Consider the following 23,254-nt stretch of genomic DNA (forward strand, 5'->3'; position numbering starts at 1 on the left):
TCCCCAACCAATTGAGGAATTTTACAGTTGACTGGAATCAAGTTTCCAGTTGATAAGAAAAGTTTGCTCATTTCTGTTCTATAGTAATCAAGAGAGATTCTATTACTTTAGTGGCTCCTGCTGGTAGGAATAGATACCAGCATTAATTGAGCAGTACACATCAGCAAATTTGCTCCTTTCCTTGTTTACATGTCTTATATGCACAATTTTGATCCTATATGGTGTTTTATTCTTTGGCCGAAGTCATGTTCTAGTGACACGTTTTTAGGAGAATCTGAAATCTTTAGGACAACATTTTGCTGTAGTGGTAAAGACACCAGGATAGAAACCAGAAGACTGTGAGTTTTAGTCCTGCTTCATGCATGAAAATCAACTTCGTGACCTTGGGCCTATCAGCCCATAATATTAGGCTCAGGCAACAAGCTGGTCAGGCGATTCCTGTTGCAACCAATGGATCAACACTCAGGCTATCCAAAAAGTTGATCCTGCACTTGTGGGAAAATGTTAGGAAGGAAAAAAAAAGTGTTTTATTCTTTTGCTGAAGTCATGTTCTAATGACAGGACTTTAGACACTAATGTGAAAGGGACAATATAGATTTAAAGTGTAAATGACAACATGATCTGTGAGGTAGTGGATATAAAGAATTTATTTCTTAGTATGTGCTGTTGTGCTAGGATATTTAGTTCTAGAATGGTACAACTGATGTAAATAATACTTCATTTATTGTAATATGTAACATTTTAGAATTTAGGAAGTCATAATTGCTTGCTTGTTAGGAAGTAGATAAGGCATTTTTATTGTATGTCTTCTTTTTGAGTACACAAATTAATAGTTAAGGGAGAAAAATTAAACTACTGCCTCTTTTGTAATATAGGTGGAAGTTAAATGGAACCATTGTTGACATTGGTATGGATTACCGCTACAGTGTGGTTGAAGGCAGCTTGTTGATCAATAATCCCAATAAAACTCAAGATGCTGGAACATACCAGTGCATAGCAACAAATTCATTTGGAACAATTGTTAGCCGAGAAGCTAAACTTCAATTTGCTTGTAAGTAGAAATTATATATGTCATATACTGCTTTATTATAATAAAACATTGGGAAAAGGAAAGCTATAACATTAGCTATGTTAGAATATTATTTCTTATTCTATTTAGAATGTGTCCTGATTTGGAGAATAAATTCTTAAATTGGTTTGGAAATATACAGTATTTTGATAGGTCTTGTTTTGGCTGAAAGAGTAATAAATGTTGGTAATTTTTTAACCTAGGTAGAAAAGAAAAAGATCTGTCACTATAGATCTGATAAGGTTGTAATTGTTTAACATCTTCTTAAGCTTCTGAAGAATTCAAATGTACATGAGTACTCTCTTTCTTCCCACCCTCTCAATTTACATAATACTTCATAAAATCACCAACAATTCAGTGATAATATTTTTGGCCTTTAGTAGGTCATATAAAGGTTAGCTCTTTCAAATGTCTTCTCTGTTGTATCCAGGTGTATATTATAGGGGATAGGTATAATCAACTTATAGGGGAAATGTGATGCATAAATATTTAATAAAGAAAGAAAAAAATAAAGGAAAGTATTAAACTATAAATACTGTGTTGATTTTCAATAAGGAAAATAGGAATCAAAAGAGGCTGTTTTTTAAAAGGCTGAATCAAGCTTAGAGGTGTGGAACTGAATAGTATGTTCATGAGATATGTCCAATAAATAGAACAATACAGATAGGGTAATGAAATGTCTTGTTTTATACTTCAAGGGGAACAAATTAATGAATTCTATCTCCATTAAGTAGACTGTTGGATAGGTCCTGATTCAGAATGTTGTAGAGATTCATTATATCACATTAAGCTGCAATAGATTTGTTAGATATAAATTATATGAACACAACAATTGCATCTTCCTTTACCATTTACAATTTAGTGTTAACCTAGCCATTTAGTAATTTAAAAATAATAAATATCTGAGGGACCATTTACATAGTATTTACATGGTCTGAGCACGAATTCTAGGACCTTGCTAGAGGAAAAGGAGAAGCAGCAGCAACTAAAATGCTCTTGAATTTTAGAAAACAAACAAGCACTTGCAACATTGCATCCCAGGTGTAACATTTGATGATAAGAAAAGCAAAAAGTGGACTTTACAGAACTTGGAGACATCAGAATAGAAAAGGAAGACCTGGAGAAAATCACAAAATACAAACATCTGCAAATAGAAGTAGAACTATAGGGGCAAAAGAAAGCAAAATTAATACCAATAGTAATGGGTGTCTTGGGTGCAATCCAAAAACTTCTAGAATATCACCTGAACACCATTGGCATTGACAAAATCATCAGTCAATTTGCAAATGGCAGCTTTATACAGAACAGCTTGCATTCTGCAACAATACCAATGTGCAACACTAAACAACAACTTCTGCATATACCTGGCCCACAGGATGAATTCGATAAGTGGATAAAAATGCCAAATCCAGTCTAAATATCTGGCTAACTGTGTGACCAACCATAATAATACTTCTTTTTATAGTATTTTTAAGACATAAAAATCACACAATTTAATATTTTTTTCCCTATATTTTATTGAAGAAAAAGAAGTTTAGCTAAAAACCATCCCACCAGATGCTCAGAAGGACTAAGGATCTTTTTCATTTTGATGATGAAAATACGCTAATAACCAATTTTACACAATTGTTTCATTGCTGGTAAATGTTTGGAGATGTTATACTCCCTGTGCTTATATATACCTATGCTGGAATAGTTGTCTATAATCACTATGTGATATGATTTGTTTGTTTGTTTGTTTGTTTGTTTGTTTGTTTGATTATATGCCATCAAGTCAGTGTTGAATTTTAGTGACAACATAGATCGATTTTCTCTGTGATAATCTGTCCTAGCCTGATTCTTCTGGTCTTCCAGTAGTGCACCCAACACCCCTCTAACTAAGTCTGTCAAAGTGAATTGAAGTAATTCTCATACTGTGAATCGTATTAAGTTAATAATTAAAATTAGCATTTCATTTTAAATGATTTCCTTAGCTATTTATTGAAACAAATAGACATAGTTAAACAGCTTCATGTGTGAGTAGTCTGTTGTTTTTTCTCTAGAAAAAGGAAGAAGTAATCTAAAATAGTAGCAACATCTGAAGAGGAAGATGTGAGAAGGTCATCAGTGTATCTTCTGATTGTGTGTAAATTTTGTGATCTTTGCATCCTTTCATTAGTATTTTTTTTTGTTTGGCTTTGCTCCCAGAGGAAGGAGAAAGGGCAGAATTGAGGTATGCAAAGTGCTTGGGTCTAGTAATCTATTCTCCCTTCAGCATATCAGAAAATAAAAGTTATTATGGCACCATCACCTTTGGAGCTTCAGGTTCATCTGACAGATTTACAAAAGGACAAATCTTTTTCGGCTTACACACATTCTATGAAACTAAATGAGACTCAAGGATCTGGTAATGCTTAGCCTTGAGAAAAGATGGTTCGGATAGCACTTTTCAAATACTTAAGAGGATGTCATACTGAAAAGGTCAAGAGCATTTCAGTTTTGTTTCAGAGCCCAGGTAACAGAATAATGGATTTAAACTGAAGGAAAACAGTTTGTGATTGGATTTACAGATTTTTTTCTAACAGTAAGAGCATTCAGCAGTGGAACCAGTTACCCATCGAACTGGCATGTCCCTTTTATTGTCTGTGTTGAAGTTGACACTAGACAACTGTCTGTCTGAGATGCTTTAATCAGGGTTAGGACTCACTGGGCAAGATTCCCATCTATGACTCTGTGATTCTCTCTCTGCTTGGAAAGTATAGGAATATAAGCCTAAAGTTCTGGGTAGTTGTGGAGAATTCAGAGTTGCAGATTTCCCTTGAGACATGGCCAATTTATTACATGGTTTCTGAATGATATACTTTAATTCCTCCTTGGTAAAAATAAGTTTATAGGGAAGATAACCTTATAGCATTAATACTGCAGCTTCAAGGCTGGCACTTTCCCGCTGGTGAGGAGGTCTATTTTGTTCGCTTTCTTCCTTGCTTGATGATGTCAGGCTGCTATGGTGCCTCACTATTTAGCTAGGCTTTATAGAACTGCCTTATGACAGAAATCAGAGAGTTGGAAGCTAAACTTGTTTTAATTTGTGAGCTCAGCACACTGAAGTTTCTCTTGTTCTTAATTAGCTGTGATACTGTTTTAGTCCAAGAGCCCTGATAGCTGACCAAATATCTACTGTCTAATTTTATTTTAATTAAGAAGATTGTCTTTTATAAGTAACAATATTTTAACTTCCTAGTAATGAAGTAGCAAGTGGTGACTCTTATGACCAATAACATTTAACCACAAAGTAACCAATTATTCACATCTTGATTTAAAATAGTATGAGGGAGATATATAACTCTTTTGAAGTTTGCCCTGTTCCTTCTTCCAAAAAGAAGCAAACATAACATTTTATGTTCTTTAATAGAAAAGCTAACACGAGAAATGTCTGAAGCATTCTTTATGGACTGCATGTATTTCATACATTTTGCTTTTAAAAAGCAAAGGTAGACATAAGTTCTCATAATGCATCCTTTCCTCACTGACTTACAAGTTAGGTGTAACCAACATTACTAAAATGAAATCAGCTGTAAACAATGTTTTGTAGAAGGCACTGGAAGTCGAAGCTGACTTCTAAAAGTAAAGTTCTTTCTTGCAGAACTGCAATTTTACAGGCTTTGAGAAAACCCAAACCCTTTCCATAAAGGCATCCAGTACAAATTGTATAATGGAAAGATAATGACATTTGTGTCACAATGCAAAAGTCAGCCTTTAATACTGCATCCCGTTGCTAGGTACAATTACTGAAATCATGGACTTTGTGTTGTGATATCATGCTTGTACGTTTTGTTATTTGCCAACCTTGGATACCTGTGATTTCCTACTGTTAGCTTGAAATAGGACACTATGACTTCCTATGGTTAGCTTGAAATAGCATTGGCAGTGTTGTTTATCTTTAATAACTGTCTATGGGTTTTTATTTCTATTTTTACAAAAATACTGAATTCTTTTACTGTTGCTCAGGATGATCTTCACTGGCTGTTGTTAATCAACCCTGACCTACTGAAACAGTCAGGCATTGTTTCCACCATGAGTTAGTTTATCCATGAAGTTTGAAAAGTAAGGGTAAGAGTTAATTTATCCATGAAGTTTGAAAAGTAAGGGTTCATTTTGGCTTAGAACCAGTGCTTTTTGTTATTTACTCCTCCTAAGATTAAATGGTTCCATTTTGAAGGCAAGGGGTGTCATTTGGCATATTGACATTGCACCTTTTAAACTGCTGCTGTCCCACCTGTATGACAGCTGGCGTCAAACCAGCCTAAGAAAATTCTATTTTGATTGAAATGCTTTGGCAGCAACTTGTCAAATGTTCAATCCAGATTGTTTGCTGCTGTGGTTCTCCATTGCTGGGAAACGTGACACTGAAGCATCTATTTAAGTTTGCAAAGAAGTCAGAATAGCTCAGCAATTTATTCCTGAAATATGTTCAGGTTACAAACTAATGTTAGTGCAAATGCTGAATTTCTGCCTCCAAGTTCTTGCCATGTCTTACAATGTTAACCGATTATTTTTTTCTCCATTGCTGCGTGACATGATAGTTGCCCTTTAAAATGGAATCAAATGTTATAATGCATTTTTCCTTTCTTCTTCTTCTTCTTCCTCCTCCTCCTCCTCCTCCTCCTCCTCCTCCTCCTCCTCCTCCTCCTCCTCCTCCTCCTCCTCCTCCTCCTCCTCCTCCTCCTCCTCCTCTTCTTCTTCTTCTTCTTCTTCTTCTTCTTCTTCTTCTTCTTCTTCTTCTTCTTCTTCTTCTTCTTCTTCTCCTTCTCCTTCTCCTTCTCCTTCTCCTTCTCCTCCTCCTCCTCCTCCTTCTTCTTCTTTTTGTATTTTAACTTTCTGAATAAAAATTAAAAGTTGATAGCAAAAAAAAAAAAGTTATATGCAAAAAGTAAACTATGGTCCTCTATTGAGACATTAATCTGAAAGTAAAAAGGCCCAGTATTACTTGCCATGCTAAAAATTCTATTGCTAATCAGAAGTACATGGAAAAAAAGAAGTCATATCTAATTTCATTGGTTTGTTTTTTACTGAGAATCCAAAACATAAAAGCGTTGTTTTTAGTTGGGTAAACTACTGTATTTCAGAAATAAATCCTAGATAAATTCTTCATACAAATGGGCTCTTTAAAACCCAGGCTACCACCAAGTCAAAATGAACTTAATTTGTTTTGAATTTATGTACTGTCCACCTTATATAGTAAGATGATTGCTGGAACTATAAATTATGAACAGAAAACCGAGTGGCAAATTTGATCTTGTAAAGAACTATGCAATTTTGATTTGCCTCTTTTCTTTGCATCGTTGTCTGCATTATTATAGACCAGAGTTCCTGATGTGCATGCTGACAATTGTGCATATTTGTCTGATCCTGAAAAACATACTGCCTGACAACGCATTTTAACATACTGTAACTACTTAAAATTGCATAGCTATGCTGGACTCAGTTAAGTTCATGCTAAAGCATTGTTGTTCCAAAGAAGCCTCATCCAAGAAGCTTCTTCAGTTCTTTGTTTCTTCAAAACGAAGTCCAGTTGCCTTTTGAAAAAGCACCTTTGGAACAACGATGACCTGGATGACTGAGAATCTCTACAGACACAGTGTATCATTAGCATATTTGAAGCAAGATTTATGCTAATTTAATGTTTTAGCTGACTCATGCTCTTTGAACTGGCATACAACTGTTTTCTTTGGCTTGGCCTTTTACCTGTTGTGAGAGTGAATACTCCATGTTGGTATTGCAGCACAATTTCTCTATAGCTCTGTAATTGTGGACCTTATTGTAGGGGGATTATTCATCAGCAGGTAGTGTTTGTTTAGCAACGTATGAGGTTAGAAATAGACTGTTTGTATGTGTCTGCCTGAAAAAGTCCCTGCAATTTTTTTGGAAAGATTTCAGAAGCGGTTTGCCATTGCTTATTCCTTGGGCTGAAAGAGAGTGACTGGGGCAAGGCCACTGATCTGACTTTGCACCTAAAAGGGGACTAAAACTCAGTTTCCTGGGTTCTAGTCTAGTGTATTTAGAGTTTGATTATTTTTATTACAAAAGGGAATTGTTGCTTTAAATTTTTTGGCAAATTTTCCAGAATATTTTAATATATTATATTAAGAAAAGTATAGTAATACACACACACACATACGGATTTTCCAGAATATTTTAATATATTATATTAAGAAAAGTATAGTAATACACACACACACACACACACACACACACACACACACAACACCTAGATATTAAGAAACTTGAGTTACACTTGGAACTGAATGCCTAGGAAGGACAAAATGCTGATACAAATGATTATTTAGTACTCTGAATAAAAAGGTAATTTGAGAAAAAATGATTTCCTTGGATGACACATTCTTAGTTTAAAAACAGGCACACCCATACAGAGAAGAAAATAAGAGCCAACAATGCACTTTGCTTTAGACAATAAGATAGTTCATCCATACATGATGGAAAAAAAATAATATCCTGATTCAAAGACAAAGTATCACAAACTCAGTAGCACTACTGAAATGCTAGTATTGATTCATCTAATAATTTCTTTTGAAAAACTTTACTATTGCGGATGATTGGCATTGGCTTCTTTATTTTATTTTATCTGATGGATGTTGTTGGTGCAAAATTTTGTTCATCACTGTTTATTGAGCTGTCATTGTTTGAGAGACTTGATTGAAAAAGCTACTGAACATTTTGAAGTACTGTTCTCTGGAACTAGCATGTTTCAAAGGCTAAATAACTGATGCAGGAACATTTTGCAAATTACAAATGCAGTTGATAAGCAAAGGGTTCACCAAAACAATTTTTTATAGGAAACAAAACCCCCACATTATTATGTAGCCTGGAGAGTTGGAGAAATAGCTAAATGTGTTGCAAACTGACAGGGATTTGCCATGAGGAGCTAAAAAAATAATTCAGATGGTAGAAATGTGGGCATCCAACATAGTATATAGAAAGAATTAGGAATAGAGGAAACAAGATTATGCAAATATAAGGAAATAATAGGTATAAATAGATTGTGAAGAAGATAGTACAAGAAGTATGGAGTCCTTGGTGTTTTATAAGCTTGGTTGTTTGGTTGTGGATGTTTCATTACCCAATTAGGTAACATCATCAGTGTGCTTGGCTTTTGGTTATGGAACATCTGCAAGCAAATAACCAAGTTGAAAGAACCAGGGGTTCCATACTTCAATCCTGAGATAAGAGATATTCTTTTACATTGAGAGGGTGAGAAGCCTTAAAAAAAGAATGAAGGACCTCCAGAAGAGAAAGGAAGGACGGTGGCCTTCAGTAGTTGAGAGAGAATTCCCAATTGGAGAGTTTGGGAAAGGGTATGAAAACTATGAAGCTGTGGAAACAAGGTATCTCCAGGGAACATCCATAAATATGTAGGTAGAAAGAAAAAAAGCAGAAATTGGTGTGGAAGCCATAGCTTGACAAAGGAGGAAGAAGTGGATAGCCTAGAAGAAGAAGTTTCAAGCTAAGAGAGAAACAGAAAGCTCACTCATGAGTAAGAGGCAACATCAGAAGAATAAGAGAGACTTTAAAGAGAGAAAGAGAAGAGTGAGTACTGTTGAGTCAGATATAAAAAGCAAAACTTTGCCAGTGTAAAGCATGGAAGTTTCACTGATAAAAAGAAACCCAGGGTGGTTGGCTAAAAATAGATTGTGGAGCAGATGGGATTTTGATGGCTCACAAAGGATCAGGCCGAAGATAGATGGAAGAACCTGGTCCATGACATTGCAAGGTAGGAATCTTGCCAAGGAAAGGGAAAGAGTTGAATTGTTTTTTTAAAGTAAATTTGTATGTGTGTTGTGTGAGTGAGGGGAGAGGGAAATTGATTTGTTAGCTAGCCTCTCTAGGCAGTAGAATTCATTCCACTTGAGTTCGGTCCTACAGTTGTGCTGTTTTAATTCTGTCTGAGCAGTTGTAATGTTATTGAATCTTTCTATTCCTAACCAAAGTCTTATACAGTACTTTTCTTATTAAATTCAGGGAGGAGAGAAGCTCCCAGTTAGAGTTCTCTCCTGGTGAAAAGTTTGGCAACAAGGTTGTTTGAAGTGATTTGTATAGAAGCTTTGGGAAGTTCTCTAGAGAACCAGCTTCTTCAATTTAGGATGAAATACTGTATAAAAACAAACAAACCAAGGTTATTAAGGACAAACCAAGGCCAACTATCAAGAGCCTTGATAGTACAAGGGTTTAGTGCACCCTGTTATTAACACAGCTGCCTGCAATTTCTGCTGGTTCGAATCTCTCCAAGGCTCAAGGTTGACTCAGCCTTCCATCCTTTCTAAGGTAGGTGAAATGAGGACCCAGTTTGTGGGGGCAATAAGCTGACTTTGTATAAAATATACAAAAGAATGAAGGCTATTGCTTAACGCATTGTAAGCCGCCCTGAGTCTCCGGAGAAGGGCGGCATATAAATCAAATTAAAAAAAAAAAAAAACTAACCAGTGGAACAGCTTGCCTTCAGACATTGTGACATTCATCACTGGAGGTTTTTAAGAAGAAACTAGATTAGTCACTTATCTGAAATGATATAGGATCTCCTGCTTGAGCAGTGATATGGACTAGACGAACTCCAAGATCCATTCCAGCTCTATTCTATTCTATTCTATTCCATTCCATTCCATTCCATTCCATGAGCAATTATTTCACTGAAATAAAATTAACACTTCTCCTCATGTATTTGTAGACAATAACTATGGAAAGTGGTCTAGATGGTTTTAATAATAATTCCCTGCTGTTTATGCTTATATTGTGAAACTAATTAAAATGAATCTCCTTTTTAAATATACTGATCATTAGAAGAAATATGTACTTGCCAGGTATATTCACATATACTCCAGAGTGTATTTCATATTCAGATCAAAATACATAAAGAAAAATATTTAATGGCTTTATTTGGGATATATTTGCCTTGTGTGTGAATATCCAAAACAAAAAGGGGAATGGAGAAAGGTGTTTTCCCTCACGTTATTCATCATTTGTTTGTCTGTGAAGATTGAGAGTAGCTTCAGAGGAAGAATAGTGTAGTTTGGATTTGTGTACTATATTTTGCTATCTCTATTAAATGTTACGATAACTACTCTAATAAAAATTTGCTTGTATAAATAATCAAATCAAAATGTATGAGCAGTCACCTTTGCACCAACTTCTGTTCACTCTCTTCAAATGTGCTCATAAGCTGTCCCAAGCTTATGTTGACAGCAATTGAGTGCTTGTTCAAATGGTATTCATCCAATTTAAGTGTTTAATATTTTTACCTGTTAACTTGCTCTGCCTAGTAGTGGTGCATGCATTAATGTAGCCAACTATACCATAAATAAGACAACTGCATTACAGATATGTATCCAGCATCTATCTATCTATCTATCTATCTATCTATCTATCTATCTATCTATCTATAACTCATTTATACCTATTTCAAGTGATGAATTAGGTATAAATACTCCTGCCTCTTCATATTTTCCTCACAACAACAACCAGGTGAGGTGAGCTGAGAGAGAATGTGTCTGGTCCAAACTCACAATCTTCTGTTTTCTGTACTGGAGCCTTAAGCACCAGCCCAAACTAAACAATTTATTTAATTCATAATTCTGAAAACCAGTCCTGACAATAAGTTCCTGTTTCACAGCAACAACAACAATAAGTAGTTATAGACTCAAGTTTCCATTCATCTAAAAAAGGAAGGTCATACTTGCAAATCAGGTTTAGCTAATTACTGTTATAATTACTCATTTCCTTTTTCATTAGTTAATACAGACAGTTATGGATAAGAAAAATAAATAAATGATTAAGTGCTTTTCTTCAGGATAATGTTCTTTTCAAATAAAACCATGCTCAGTTAATATTAAACTCAAAAGAATAATGTGTGGAAGCAGTATTGTGCAGTAAATAAGGGCACAAGTCAAATAATAACTTTTGTGAACAGAAGGCATTCATAAACTGGTATTTTTTCACAGAGGTTGATTTATCGCATTATACATGTTTCATTGCTTGTGCCAGTAACCTCATTCTGCATCTCAATGGCCAGATATACTGAGCAGTTTGACCTTTTGTGACCTACCAGCATTTGTCACTTGCCCAATTTCTATTTATCAACTATATTTATGAATTATCCATTGGTCTCCATAGTATCTCAAAAATCATTTCTGTAAGCCCCGAGCTACAGCATCATTATGAATGCTGAGTAAAGGGCAGCTTGCCTCTAAATTCCCACATACACATGGTAATTAAAAGGCTATGATTCTTCTCTTTCCTTCTCTAGGGAGTATAATAAAATGTGACATCTCTGTGTATAAATGGAAGTGACTGGGAAATGCAAACAGCCTGGACTATGCAAGTCAGGAGTAGATCAGCTCTCCCTCCCTCCCTCCCTCCCTCCCTCCCTCCCTCCCTATGTATGTATGTGTGTGTGTGTGTGTGTGTGTGTGTGTGTGTGTGTGTGTTTTTCCTCTAGCCAGGTTTTCCCTACGTAACCAAGGTTTTTCTGCAGAAAAACCTTGGTTACGTAGGGAAAACCTGGCTAGAGGAAAAACACACATAAACCCTACGAAGAAGTAAGAATATATATATATATATATATATATATATATATATATATATATATATATATATATATATATATATATATATATACACATACATACATACATACATACATATATACCTTTCTGCTCTGAAGCACAAATATGAACAGAGTCTTCTTATACTTATACACATTGTGACTACTACTATCACCATTATTACCATATCAATTTCTATTCTACCAATAAGTTAGTCAAGACAGTTAGCTGTACTTACAAGAATTTTGTTTAGCTTGATTTAATCTGAAAAAAAAAACACTTTTAAATAATTCAATGTATCAAAGGTGATATGCTACTAAAAATAATACACTGCATTAGAAAACAGTCTGATTGGATTATTCTTAGTTTGATAAGATACAGTATTTATGTTGAAAAGAAGGAGAAAAGCCTCTAAGAAGCCTGGACAGCTCGGCTGTCAGATCATTTCTTAAATTTGATAAAAAGAGAATTACTTGTGTTGTTAGAAAAACACAATTACCTCTTCTTTCACAGTATGGTTAAAAAAAAAGGGGGTGATCCACAATGGAAATATATTTGAAACACACACATATTTCTTTTTTGTTTCCAAAAAGACCCTCAAATAGAATAAAAAGCTGATGCTATCAAGCAAGATGGGAAAAGACATTTATTTGATGTCGTAGCAGCAGTTTCATAACTGGGTCAAAGACATCAATTTGAGGTGAAATGGGAACTTATAATGATCAATCATTGGACAAATAATAGTCATGATCAAAGAATAAGAATAGCAGAACACCTTAGGACCTAGGAGCAAGAAACAAGGATCAAAATATTAAGACTGAAGACTTGTGTCAGGATTAAGGAAGAAATAGAGGATTGGATGTAGCAGCAAAATAGAAGACAGAGAAAAAAGCCAATGAAAACATAAGCAGAATTTCCAATTTCAGCAGTTTTAAGAGGTGTGGTCTCCAATTAGGGGACTCGAGGATAAAACATATAAAGAACGGTTGCTGGAACTGGATATGTTTAGTCTTATGAAAAGAAGGACTAGGGGTGACATGATAGCAGTGTTCCGATATCTCAGGGGTTGCCACAAAGAAGAGGGAGTCAATCTATTCTCCAAAGCACCTGAGGGCAGGACAAGAAGCAATGGGTGGAAAATAATCAAGGAGAGAAGCAACGTAGAACTAAGAAGAAATTTCCAGACAGTCAGAACAATTAAGCAGTGGAACAACTTGCGTCCAGAAGTTCTAAATGCTCCAACACTGGAAGTTTTTAAGAAGAGGTTAGATAACCATTTGTCTCATGTGGTGTAGGGTTTCCTGCCTAAGCAGGGGGTTGGACTAGAAGACCTTCAAGGTTCCTTCCAACTCTGTTATTCTATTCCAATGGATTACATTAAGAGAAAGAGAAGGAAAAAAAATATAGTCATTTCTATCAAGAAGGTTGCCTCTAACTATAGAAATCTCAAAGCAATTTACAGTTGTAAATGAGAATATTGCAAGATAATCATTGTAGGCAGTGGCTTGTGAAGACCAGCACACAAAGTTTCACTGATTATTACAGACAAGCAGCAATAAAAGTAGAAGAATCAGTCTCAGAATCAGAATAATAAATAAACTTCCCAGGCACATTCATTCATTCATTCATTCATTCATGCATGCATGCATGCATTCATTCATTCATTCATTCATTCATTCATTCATTCATTCATTCGTTCATTCATATATTTCTGCCTGAAGGCACAGTATCTTCAGAGCAGGTGTGAAAAATATTTCCAGGAGTGACCTTAAAGGCCAGTGAGAGAACATGGAGAGAATATTTCTCCTGATGTTTAGAAATATATTGAAAGGCAGGGGGAGTTTTGTGGACATTTAAAAACACATTTCCTCTCTTACTGTAATTTATATGTCCTTTGTCTGCTGGACAATGTAAAATCACTTTAAATACATTACCAATGAAAAGGAAGGGTTAGAGGAGAAAAAGATAAGTTACTTGCGTTTTGCCAAAAGAACGACTTTGTTGCTGCTCCTTTCATAATTTCTGTATTTTCTTTAGACTGAAGCATTATATAAAAACACAAGTATAAACTGAAGAGCCTTGGTGGCGCAGCAACTAAAGTGCTATTAAGTAGCACCAGCTGCCTGCAATTACTGCAAGTTCAAATCTCACCAGGCTCAAGGTTGACTCAGCCTTCCATCCTTTCGAGGTAGGTAAAATGAGGACCCAGATTGTGGGGGCAATAAACTGACTTTGTATAAAAAAGAACACTGCTTGGGGGGTGGCGAAAGCCCTACTAAGCAGGTATATACAAAAGTATGAAGGCTATGGCTTAATGCATTGTAAACTGCCCTGAGTCTCCGGAGAAGGGCGGCATATAAATTGAACTAATAAATAAATAAATTTTCAAAATGTCTTTTATTTAGCCTGGCACAGCAGAAAATAAACTTTTGTAACTGTTAGCAAGTTTTTCTTTTTTTGCATCACTGAGTTGGCTCTGGTATGGCCTTTTGCTTCTTTGGCCCCAAGAAATAAACATAGCATTGAGAAGAAGGCAGAATCTGTCGAGCTAATCATTATTGTCCTAGAGTTTCAGCTTGTTCCTCTAACTAATAGACAACATAAGTTAGTTTCTTCTATTCATCATGAGTTGTAACTATAAAGATTGGTTCATCTTGATATCATGGACCATTTGAAATTGTGGACTTCCTAGAACTGTTGTGTTGTTTTCCTCATCTTGGTTACCATGCCACATACATGTAAATAACAATGGTTGGTTGGTTATATTAAATAGATTATCTTTATTGGGATCATGTTTTATTTACTCCCACTGTTATAAGAGCTGTGGTGGTGCAGTGGTTAGAATGCAGTACTGCAGGCTACTTCTGCTGACTGCTGGTTGCCAGCAGTTTGACAGTTGAAATATTACCAGGTTCAAGGTTGATTCAGCCTTCCATCCTTCCAATGTCAGTAAAATGAGGATCCAGATAGTTGGGGGCAATATGCTGACTCTGTAAACTGCTTAGCGAGGGCTGTAAAGCACTGCGAGGTGGTATAAGTCTAAGTGCTATTGCTATTGCTATAAATCATCCATTAATGCTTAAAGAGAAAAGAAGACATGACGAACCATCATGATAAACTGTGCTAAATGTTTATGAAGATTCTCAATCATCCAGCTCATGATTGTCCAAAGGTGCTTTTTCAAGGGGCAACTGGACTTTCTTTGTTTTTCCTTGAAGACATTTCATTTCACATCCAAGAAGCTTCTTCAGTTCTGACTGAATGGTGGGGAATGGAAGAATTTATAGAGGGCTAACAACCTGATTACTACAAAGAATATAAATTCTTCCATTCCTCATCATTCAGTCAGAATTGAAGAAGCTTCTTGCATTCCTTGACTTCAAGGAAAAACAAAATCCAGTTGCCTCTTGAAAAAGCATCTTTGGGACTAAACTATGCTAATACCATTTGACTGCTATACTGGTATAGTCATTATATAATTTAGCTTCTTTGGCCCCAAGAAATAAACATAGCATTGAGCATGGAAACTAATCAAGAAGAGAGCCAACCTAGAACTGACAGTGCAGAGTGCAGAGAAGAGCAACAAAGATGATCAGGGGACTGGAGGCTAAAACATATGAAGAACGGCTGCAGGAACTGGGTATGTCTAGTTTAATGAAAAGAAGGACTAGGGTTGGCATGATAGCAATGTTCCAATATCTCAGGGGTTACCACAAAGAAGAGGGAGTCAAACTATTTTCCAAAGCACCTGAGAAGCAAAGGGGGGAATCTAATCAAGGAGAGAAGCAACCTAAAACTAAGGAGAAATTTCCTGACAGAACAATTAATCAATGGAACAACTTGCCTCCAGAAGTGGTGAATGCTCCAACACTGGAAGTTTTTAAGAAGAGGTTGGATAACCATTTGTCTGAAGTGGTATAGGATTTCCTGCCTAAGCAGGGGGTTGGACTAGAAAACCTTCCAACTCTGTTATTCTGTAAGTAGATAAAATATATTGAGCTTTAACAGAGCTTTATTTGCTACATTATTATGTTTTCATTGGCAAATGTCCCTTAGGCCTACCGGTTAAGGCAGAAGATGATATCCATCAATTGTATGTCTTGCAAATCAGGCCCACAACAGGAGAGCAAAGCCAACTGATTTAATTACAAATAAATATAGATAAGTAGGGGTACTGTCTAATGTCTTTATATAAGCTTACACAAACGCCTCCCCAGATGTTCAGGTACAATTTTGTAGTTCAATGAAGTTCTTTAACCTCCATTAAAATGTAAAACATGATACAATTCTTCCCAAAAAGGTTTGTCCCTTGTGATAGGGTGCTGTCGTAAATCATTTGAAGGATCAAGTCCCTATGAGCCTTTCAAAAATTGCTTGCTGCAAACTGTAAAATGAAATCAAGATGGGGAAAATATAGTTTTATCCCAAGATTTTTTCTCAGTGTTGTCTAGGAAACATTTATTCAGGATTCATTCATTATTCATGTATCATCACACAGGCATTTTGAAGATTAAATGCAAAGAAAGACAAAGCTCATGGTAGCACAGATGGCACAGGTGAAATGTGAACAGCGAAGGAGTTGTAAAGAACATGTGAGAATGAATTGTGCTTGGAAATCTGCTGCTTTGGGAATTCCAGGAGTCCAAAACTAACACTTAGTTAATAGCATAATGCCAAGAGAGACCTGTGTTGTTAGCAATGCATAACATCAGGGATTACACACATCACAAACATGCTTGATAGAAACAGGCAGACAAGGCAAAGTTTTATTTTGCTGCTGAAAGCCCTTTAAAGAGTTTACAGAGAAGATTGGGGAAAAGGCAAGTTGGAAAAAAAGAAAGAAAAGAAAATTAACATCTGAAGCCTTTTGTTCTGTTACAAAGAAAGGCAAAAACAGAGAAAATTGATCTCCAGCTGTACTGTCAGTAGCATATCTCCCATCTCTGCCATGAAAAGAATCCCAGGTGGTTCTAAAGAGTATGTGCAGCAAAGGGGCAAACTGTAATTTTAGGTGATACACAGTCAGTAGGTTTTGCCTATAAAATCAATTTCACTATAATATCCTGATTAGTATTCAGTCAGGTTCAACTTTACTCTTCTTGATCCAGAATGTGAAGATAATATTACTAGCCTATATTGCAGTCAGAACGCCTGAGGTTAAGATGTTAGGACAACAAATGGCACAGGGTACTCTTAATTAAGAATTGCTAGTGAGATTGGATAATTACTGGACTAAATCAATTTTGAGTGTCCTCAGACAAAAGGATATTGCTTCCTGTTCATGAATTAATCTGCAATTTTTAAACAATCACCGAAATGTGAATTGAAATTATGTGTTTATGTATTTATGAGACTTACATGTGGCCTACTTTATACACAATAATCCTAGGTAGCTCGCTATGAGAGCCAATAAAAACATGGAGATAAAATAAATAGAACAGTGTCACATTTCCCACGATGACACCATGACATTGCTCATTTGCCTAGGCCTTCATGACTTTCCAGAAGGCTAAAAGTATAGAAAACCTCTAACATTGAGGAGACTGTCAAAGGAACAGGTCATCTGCTTAAGAAGCCCCAGAAGATGACAGTCTTTCGGGAAAGGGTACAGGAAAGAGAGGAAAACATTCTTCCCCTTCAAACTGTGTATTTCTAAATCCCTTTCACATACAATCAGTGTGACCTACACTCTACATTAAACTTCTTGTTGTTGTTGTGCCATATCTGTCATCAGACGTTGGCAGTCATGTTGGCAGTCCTTTCAACTTAGAGGTATTAAATCTTCAGATGTCCCTGTAATATTCTGTAATTCTCTATACTTCAAAGTTATTAGCCTTTCTCATCAACAAAAGTGATCTTGATTTTTTTCCATTATTTCTCTTAAAAGCATTTCATGGGCAACTTGAAATCAGGAGGACATTTGTGTTGTTCCATAAGTTGATTTCTAAGATGAGCAATTGCAACTATATATTATGTATTGCCATTGAAGACCACTTTGGAATAATCACGGTAATTTTATGTGACATGTCATTATAATGCAAAAGAGAAATGTGTTTTCTCTACACTTTTCAACTATATTGGCATATTCCACCATATTGAAAATATAATTTTCATTTATGTAGAGATATGTAATCTTAAAACTTTACTTTATTGTTCAGGGTATAATAAGAGAATCTTGAAATACCAACAGAGGCTCTCACTCTCCTCTTTTATACCAAAAGTATCAAGTGGGAAAAATATTGATTTTTTTTTTCAAATGTCCTCCTGTCAGTGTTTCCATAAAAGGGTTGAATTCCTTATGCAACACTATCTTCGTATTTTTCTACAAGGTCACTGATCCATACATAATATGGTTCAATAGGTAAAAGTAAAAACCACAGCATTCATGATGGTGACTACAGCAACCATGTCAAACATGCACCTCTATTAAATTGAATTTAGCTATCTTGTGTGCAACATTGAGATGAGAATCAAATAGTAAATAAATAAAGCATGTTACATCTCCTTTATTCAAGATTATTTCCAAAATTTCAAAAAGCTGCTCTCAAAATTGAAGTTGTAGTACAAGAGGAATTGGTTGATGTTCTCTACAGTTCTTGCCCCATAATTACAATAACATTCAGGGTATGACATTCTCATGTAACCCATTATAGCCTTCGGAAATGACATATTTCCAGGAAATTCCCAGGCTGTAGGATGGATAGTGATAAAATATCCCAGGAGAAATCCATGGAAACCACATCCATATTCTTGCAACAACAACAACAACAACAACAACAACAACAACAACAACAACAACAACAACAACAATATTCTTAATTCTCTATACCTTCAAGTTATTAGCCATTCTGATCAACAAAATTTCCCTGTGGGGATGTGCTCATAAATTTACCAGAAGTCAAGCTTGTCTTGGAAGAAAGATTACTTTATATAGCTGGTTTATTTTTATTTATTTATTTTTTGTAACATGGGATTCCGCTGAAATTTTCAGTTAAACAAATTGCCATTACTTATAGGAAAAGATGGATTTAGTTCACCACATATCCAACCTTGTATTTGAACAAAGCTTTTAGGCTCAGCTAGAGGTTGGGATAAAGTGTTTGAAAATCCAGTTGCCCACTGGGTTCAATTTGAGCGTAATTGTTTGATTGCACTAAAACCTTGGCAAGTCTTTCTTTCCTCAGGGGTCCATTTCATTGTCAACTGTTAACACTACAAAATACCTAAGGAAAGAAGAGGTGTGTAAAATATTTCAAGTTCAGAACAAGTTGTTCTGGTTCCACTGAGTACCAGAAAAGCCATTTTGAGCTTGGAACCCTTCCATTACAAGTTGAAATAAGGTCAAAACATCTCCAGTGAGATTGGAACAACCTGTTTCAACCATGAAGCTGCTGTTTCTGGTGTGAAATATTTTGCACATCTTTTACATAAAGTATTAACTTGTAGACACTAGGGCAGCTTTTTATGAACAAAGAAAAACATTAGAGTCCTGCTTTTAAAATACCCTATAAGTAATGTGGCTACGTATATGAAGAAAAATAAATGTCAGCTTAAGTCAATTCATGTTCAATAAGAAAAATGTTTCTTTTAAAATGTTTAATTTATATATAATTAATTTATATAATTTAAGACATAAAGTTTCTGGGCTTTTTGTATCTTGCTGAAAAGCAACAACTCTGTGCTGCTCTCCCAAACTGCAGCAAACTGCAGCACAGAGTTGTTGCTTTTCAGCAAGTTACAAAAAGCCCAGAAACTTGTGAATGAAAGTTTTGGTGTATTTGGGTCTTTTCCCGTGTAAGATTGAGAGTATCTTGGCAAAGTTTCGACAAGGTCCCACTCGTCATCTTCAGGCTGGTATCTTCGGCTTCATGCTTGTGCGAGGAAAGCATGATCGGAGCTGCCGTCTCTCTATAAATACTGGTGGGGAGGTGTGGGGTGCTGGCTTTGTTGCTGTGAGAGGGTTGGTTGCCTGTGTTGTAACATCTTGATTGGTTGATGGAGTTGATGTTTGCAGATTAGTCAGCTGTTTTGTAACATCCTGTGTGGGTGAGGTCCTTGATGTGTGCCCATTAGTCTTTTGTGTTTTAACAACCTGGATAATGGGCTGTATGTTAACATCCTGAGTTCTAGTGTTGTGATATCCTGAGTTTTTTGATGTAATGTCCTGAGCAGATGGCTGCGATGCCACATTCCGGGCTTTGGTTTGGCTCCGAGTTTGAAGTCTTGCCATGTGTTCATGGCATGTGTCAGTTTGCTTTGTGAGGGCATCAGAGGGGGGTGCAGAAGCTAGTGATGCCACCGTGGTCTGGCTTCTGGATGGTGGTTGTATTTAGTCTATGGGATGGATTTGGGTTTGAATCTGGTGAGGATGATTGGTGGTGGTGTCATGTATTATCTTGAGTCCGGTGTTAATCTTCGTGGCTGGGACTCTTCTGTTGACTAGGGCTAGTTTCCAGATGTCCAGTATGTGGGAGGTATCATCACGTTTATTCATGTTATTGGGGTGTTTCTCTATTTCAATGGCTTCCATGATTATTCTCTTGCAAGAATATAGAACATATATATATACATATATATATATATATACATATATATATATACATATACATACATATATATACATATACATACATACATACATACATACATACATACATACATACATACATACATACATATATATATATATATATATATATATATATATATATATATATGTCTTTTTCTTTTTCGTAGGCTTTTATGTGCATATTCTTTCTAGCCAGGTTCCACCTACGTAAGCTAAGTTGTTCCACAGCCCTAGTTCTGTGAAATCTCATTCTCCAATCAATTTGGAGTCTCCCAAATTGCAGCACAGAGTTGTTGCTTTTCAGCAGGATACAAAAAGCCCAGAAACTTGTGATTTTAAGCGATAGACATCACAATCTCCGGAACGTTTAGAAGTTTAAAATTTTTTTATTTTAAAACTTGTGCTAAGGTTTTGTCGGCCCCTACCGACTTCGTCAGAATATATATATATATAGTTCATTCCAAAGGGTTGGAGCCCCCACAGAGAAGGCCCTCCCCCTGCGAGTCGCCAGTCGACATAATTTGACTGACAGTAACCTGAGTAGTCCCTCCCTGTGAGAATGAACTGGTTGGTGGGAGGCTATTGGTGCCAAAAGACGGTCTCGTAGGTACCCAGGTCCTAAGCCATGGAGCGCTTTAAAGGTGATAACTAACACCTTGAATTGCACCCGGAAGACCACCGGGAGCCAGTGCAGCTCGCATAGGAGAGGTGTTACATGGGCGTAATGAGCTGCGCCCATAATCACCTGTGCGGCTACGTTCTGGACCAGTTGGAGCCTCCGGGTGCTTTTCAAGGAGAGCCCCATATAGAGAGCATTACAGTAGTCCATACAGGAGGTAACTAGGGCATGAGTGACCGTGCGCAAGGCGTCCCGATCCAGAAAGGGACGCAACTGGCGGATCAGGCGAACCTGATAAAAGGCACCCCTGGCCACGGCCATCAAATGATCTTCTAAAGATAACTGTGAATCCAGGAGGACACCCAAGTTGCGGGCCCTCTCTGTGGGGAGCAAGATCTCATCCCCTATTGTCAGTGATGGTACTAGCTGACTATACCGTGACGCCGGAAGCCACAGCCACTCGGTCTGGGAGGGGTTGAGTCTGAGCTTGTTTCTCCCCATCCAGATCCGCACGGCCTCCAGGCAATGGGACATCACAGCAAGGGCATCATTGGGGTGGTCTGGGGTGGAGATGTATAGCTGTGTGTCATTAGCATACTGATGAACACTCACCCCAAAACCACGGCTGATCTTCCCTAGCGGTTTTACATAAATGTTGAACAGAAGGGGTGAGAGGACTGACCCTTGCGGCACCCCACAAATAAGGTGCCTCGAGGTCGACCTCTGCCCCCCTGCCAACACAAATTGCGAACAGTCAGAGAGGAAGGAGGAGAACCACCGAAGCACGGTGCCCCCTATTCCTAACCCCTCCAGCCAGTGCAGTAAGATACCATGGTCGATGGTATCAAAAGCCGCTGAGAGATCTAATAGGACCAGGATAGAGGAGCAACCTCTGTCCCGAGCCCTCCAGAGATCATCCACCAATGCGACCAATGCCGTTTCCATGCTGTATCGTGACCTGAAGCCTGACTGGAACGGATCCAGATAGACAACTTCATCCAGGTATCGGGGTAGTTGTCGCGCCACCACACTCTCAACAACCTTCGCAACAAAGCAAAGATTGGAGACTGGATGATAATTTGATAATATAGCCGGGTCCAGGGAAGGCTTCTTGAGGAGGGGCTTCACAACCGCCTCTTTCAAGGCGGCGGGAAAGACACCCTCACTCAGAGAAGCATTTATAATCCCCTGGAGCCAGCCTCGTGTAACCTCCCGGGAGGCCAGTACCAACCAGGAGGGACACGGGTCCAATAAACATGTGGCAGCGTTAAGCTTGCCCAGAATCCTGTCCACGTCCTCAGGAGCCACAGAGTCAAACTCTTCCCAGATAACGCTCTCAAGACCTGCCCCCGTCTCCTCCCCTGGATCTACCCAATCGGAGTCCAGGCCTTCCCGAATCTGAGCGACTTTATCATACAGGAATTGTACAAAATCCTCAGCTCGATCCTTTAAGGGATCTTCCCATACCCCCACCTGAAGTAGGGAGCGGGTCACCCTAAACAGCGCAGCTGGGCGATTCTCTGCAGATGCAATAAGAGTGGAGAAGTAGCTAGACTTCGCTGCTCTTATCGCCACTAGGTAGGTCTTAATATAAGATCTCACCTGTGTTCGGTCAGATTCAGATCGGCTTGTCCTCCAATCGCTCTCCAGGCGTCTTTTCCGACGCTTCATCTCTCTCAGCTCCTCGGAAAACCAAGGAGCTAGACGAGATCGGCATCGGGTCAGAGGCCGCAAAGGCACAACGCGGTCCAAGGCCCCAGTAGCCGCCCTGTCCCAGGCAACCACCAGGTCCTCAGTCGAGTTGTGAGCCAGAGTCTCAGGAAATGGCCCAAGCTCCATCAGGAACCTTTCGGGGTCCATCAGGCACCTGGGACGGAACCATTTGGTTGGTTCCGTCTCACTGCGGTGGGTGGAAGTGACTTTAAAGTCCATGTGAAGGAGAGAATGATCAGACCATGACAAGGGCTTGATGTCTATATCCCCTATTCTTAGATCATTCAGCCACTGATCAGAGACAAAAATCAAGTCCAGAGTGTGATTCCCCAAGTGGGTGGGGCCTTGAACTACCTGGGTCAGGTCCATGGCCGTCATGGAAGCCATTAACTCCCGAGCCATCTCCGACATCTCACCAGCGGATGGCAGGTTAAAATCCCCCATAACAATAAGTCTGGGGGTTTCCACCGCCACCCCGGCTATAATGTCGAGCAGCTCAGGCAGGACCGCTGTTACATGGCAGGGAGCCAGGTATGCAATCAGTAGGCCCATCTGAATCCCCCGGCCCCACTTCACAAGGAGGGACTCACATCCGGCTATCTAAGGAATAGTGGCCTTCCTCGGGCAAAGACTTTCTCTAATGATTGCTGCCACTCCCCCACCCCTTCCCTGAGTCCTTGGCTGATGGAATG

The 23,254-nt window shown here is 37.8% G+C and overlaps 1 protein-coding gene across 1 annotated transcript in view; it reads left to right on the top strand.

Annotated features, from left to right (window-relative positions):
* The first annotated feature begins 894 nt into the window (after positions 1–894).
* Positions 895–23,254, top strand: part of LOC139312246 (contactin-4-like) — a 248,694-nt gene continuing 226,334 nt past the window's right edge. The window contains exon 1 of the mRNA XM_070936863.1: positions 895–1,051. Coding sequence (XP_070792964.1) covers positions 910–1,051 — 142 coding nt within the window. The 5' untranslated portion in view covers positions 895–909. The remainder of the gene's footprint in view (positions 1,052–23,254) is intronic.

This window comes from Pituophis catenifer, unplaced genomic scaffold (genome assembly GCF_029215685.1).
Source record: "Pituophis catenifer annectens isolate HBS135680 unplaced genomic scaffold, rPitCat1.0.hap2 SCAF_2, whole genome shotgun sequence".
In the NCBI taxonomy this organism is placed as follows: domain Eukaryota; kingdom Metazoa; phylum Chordata; class Lepidosauria; order Squamata; family Colubridae; genus Pituophis; species Pituophis catenifer.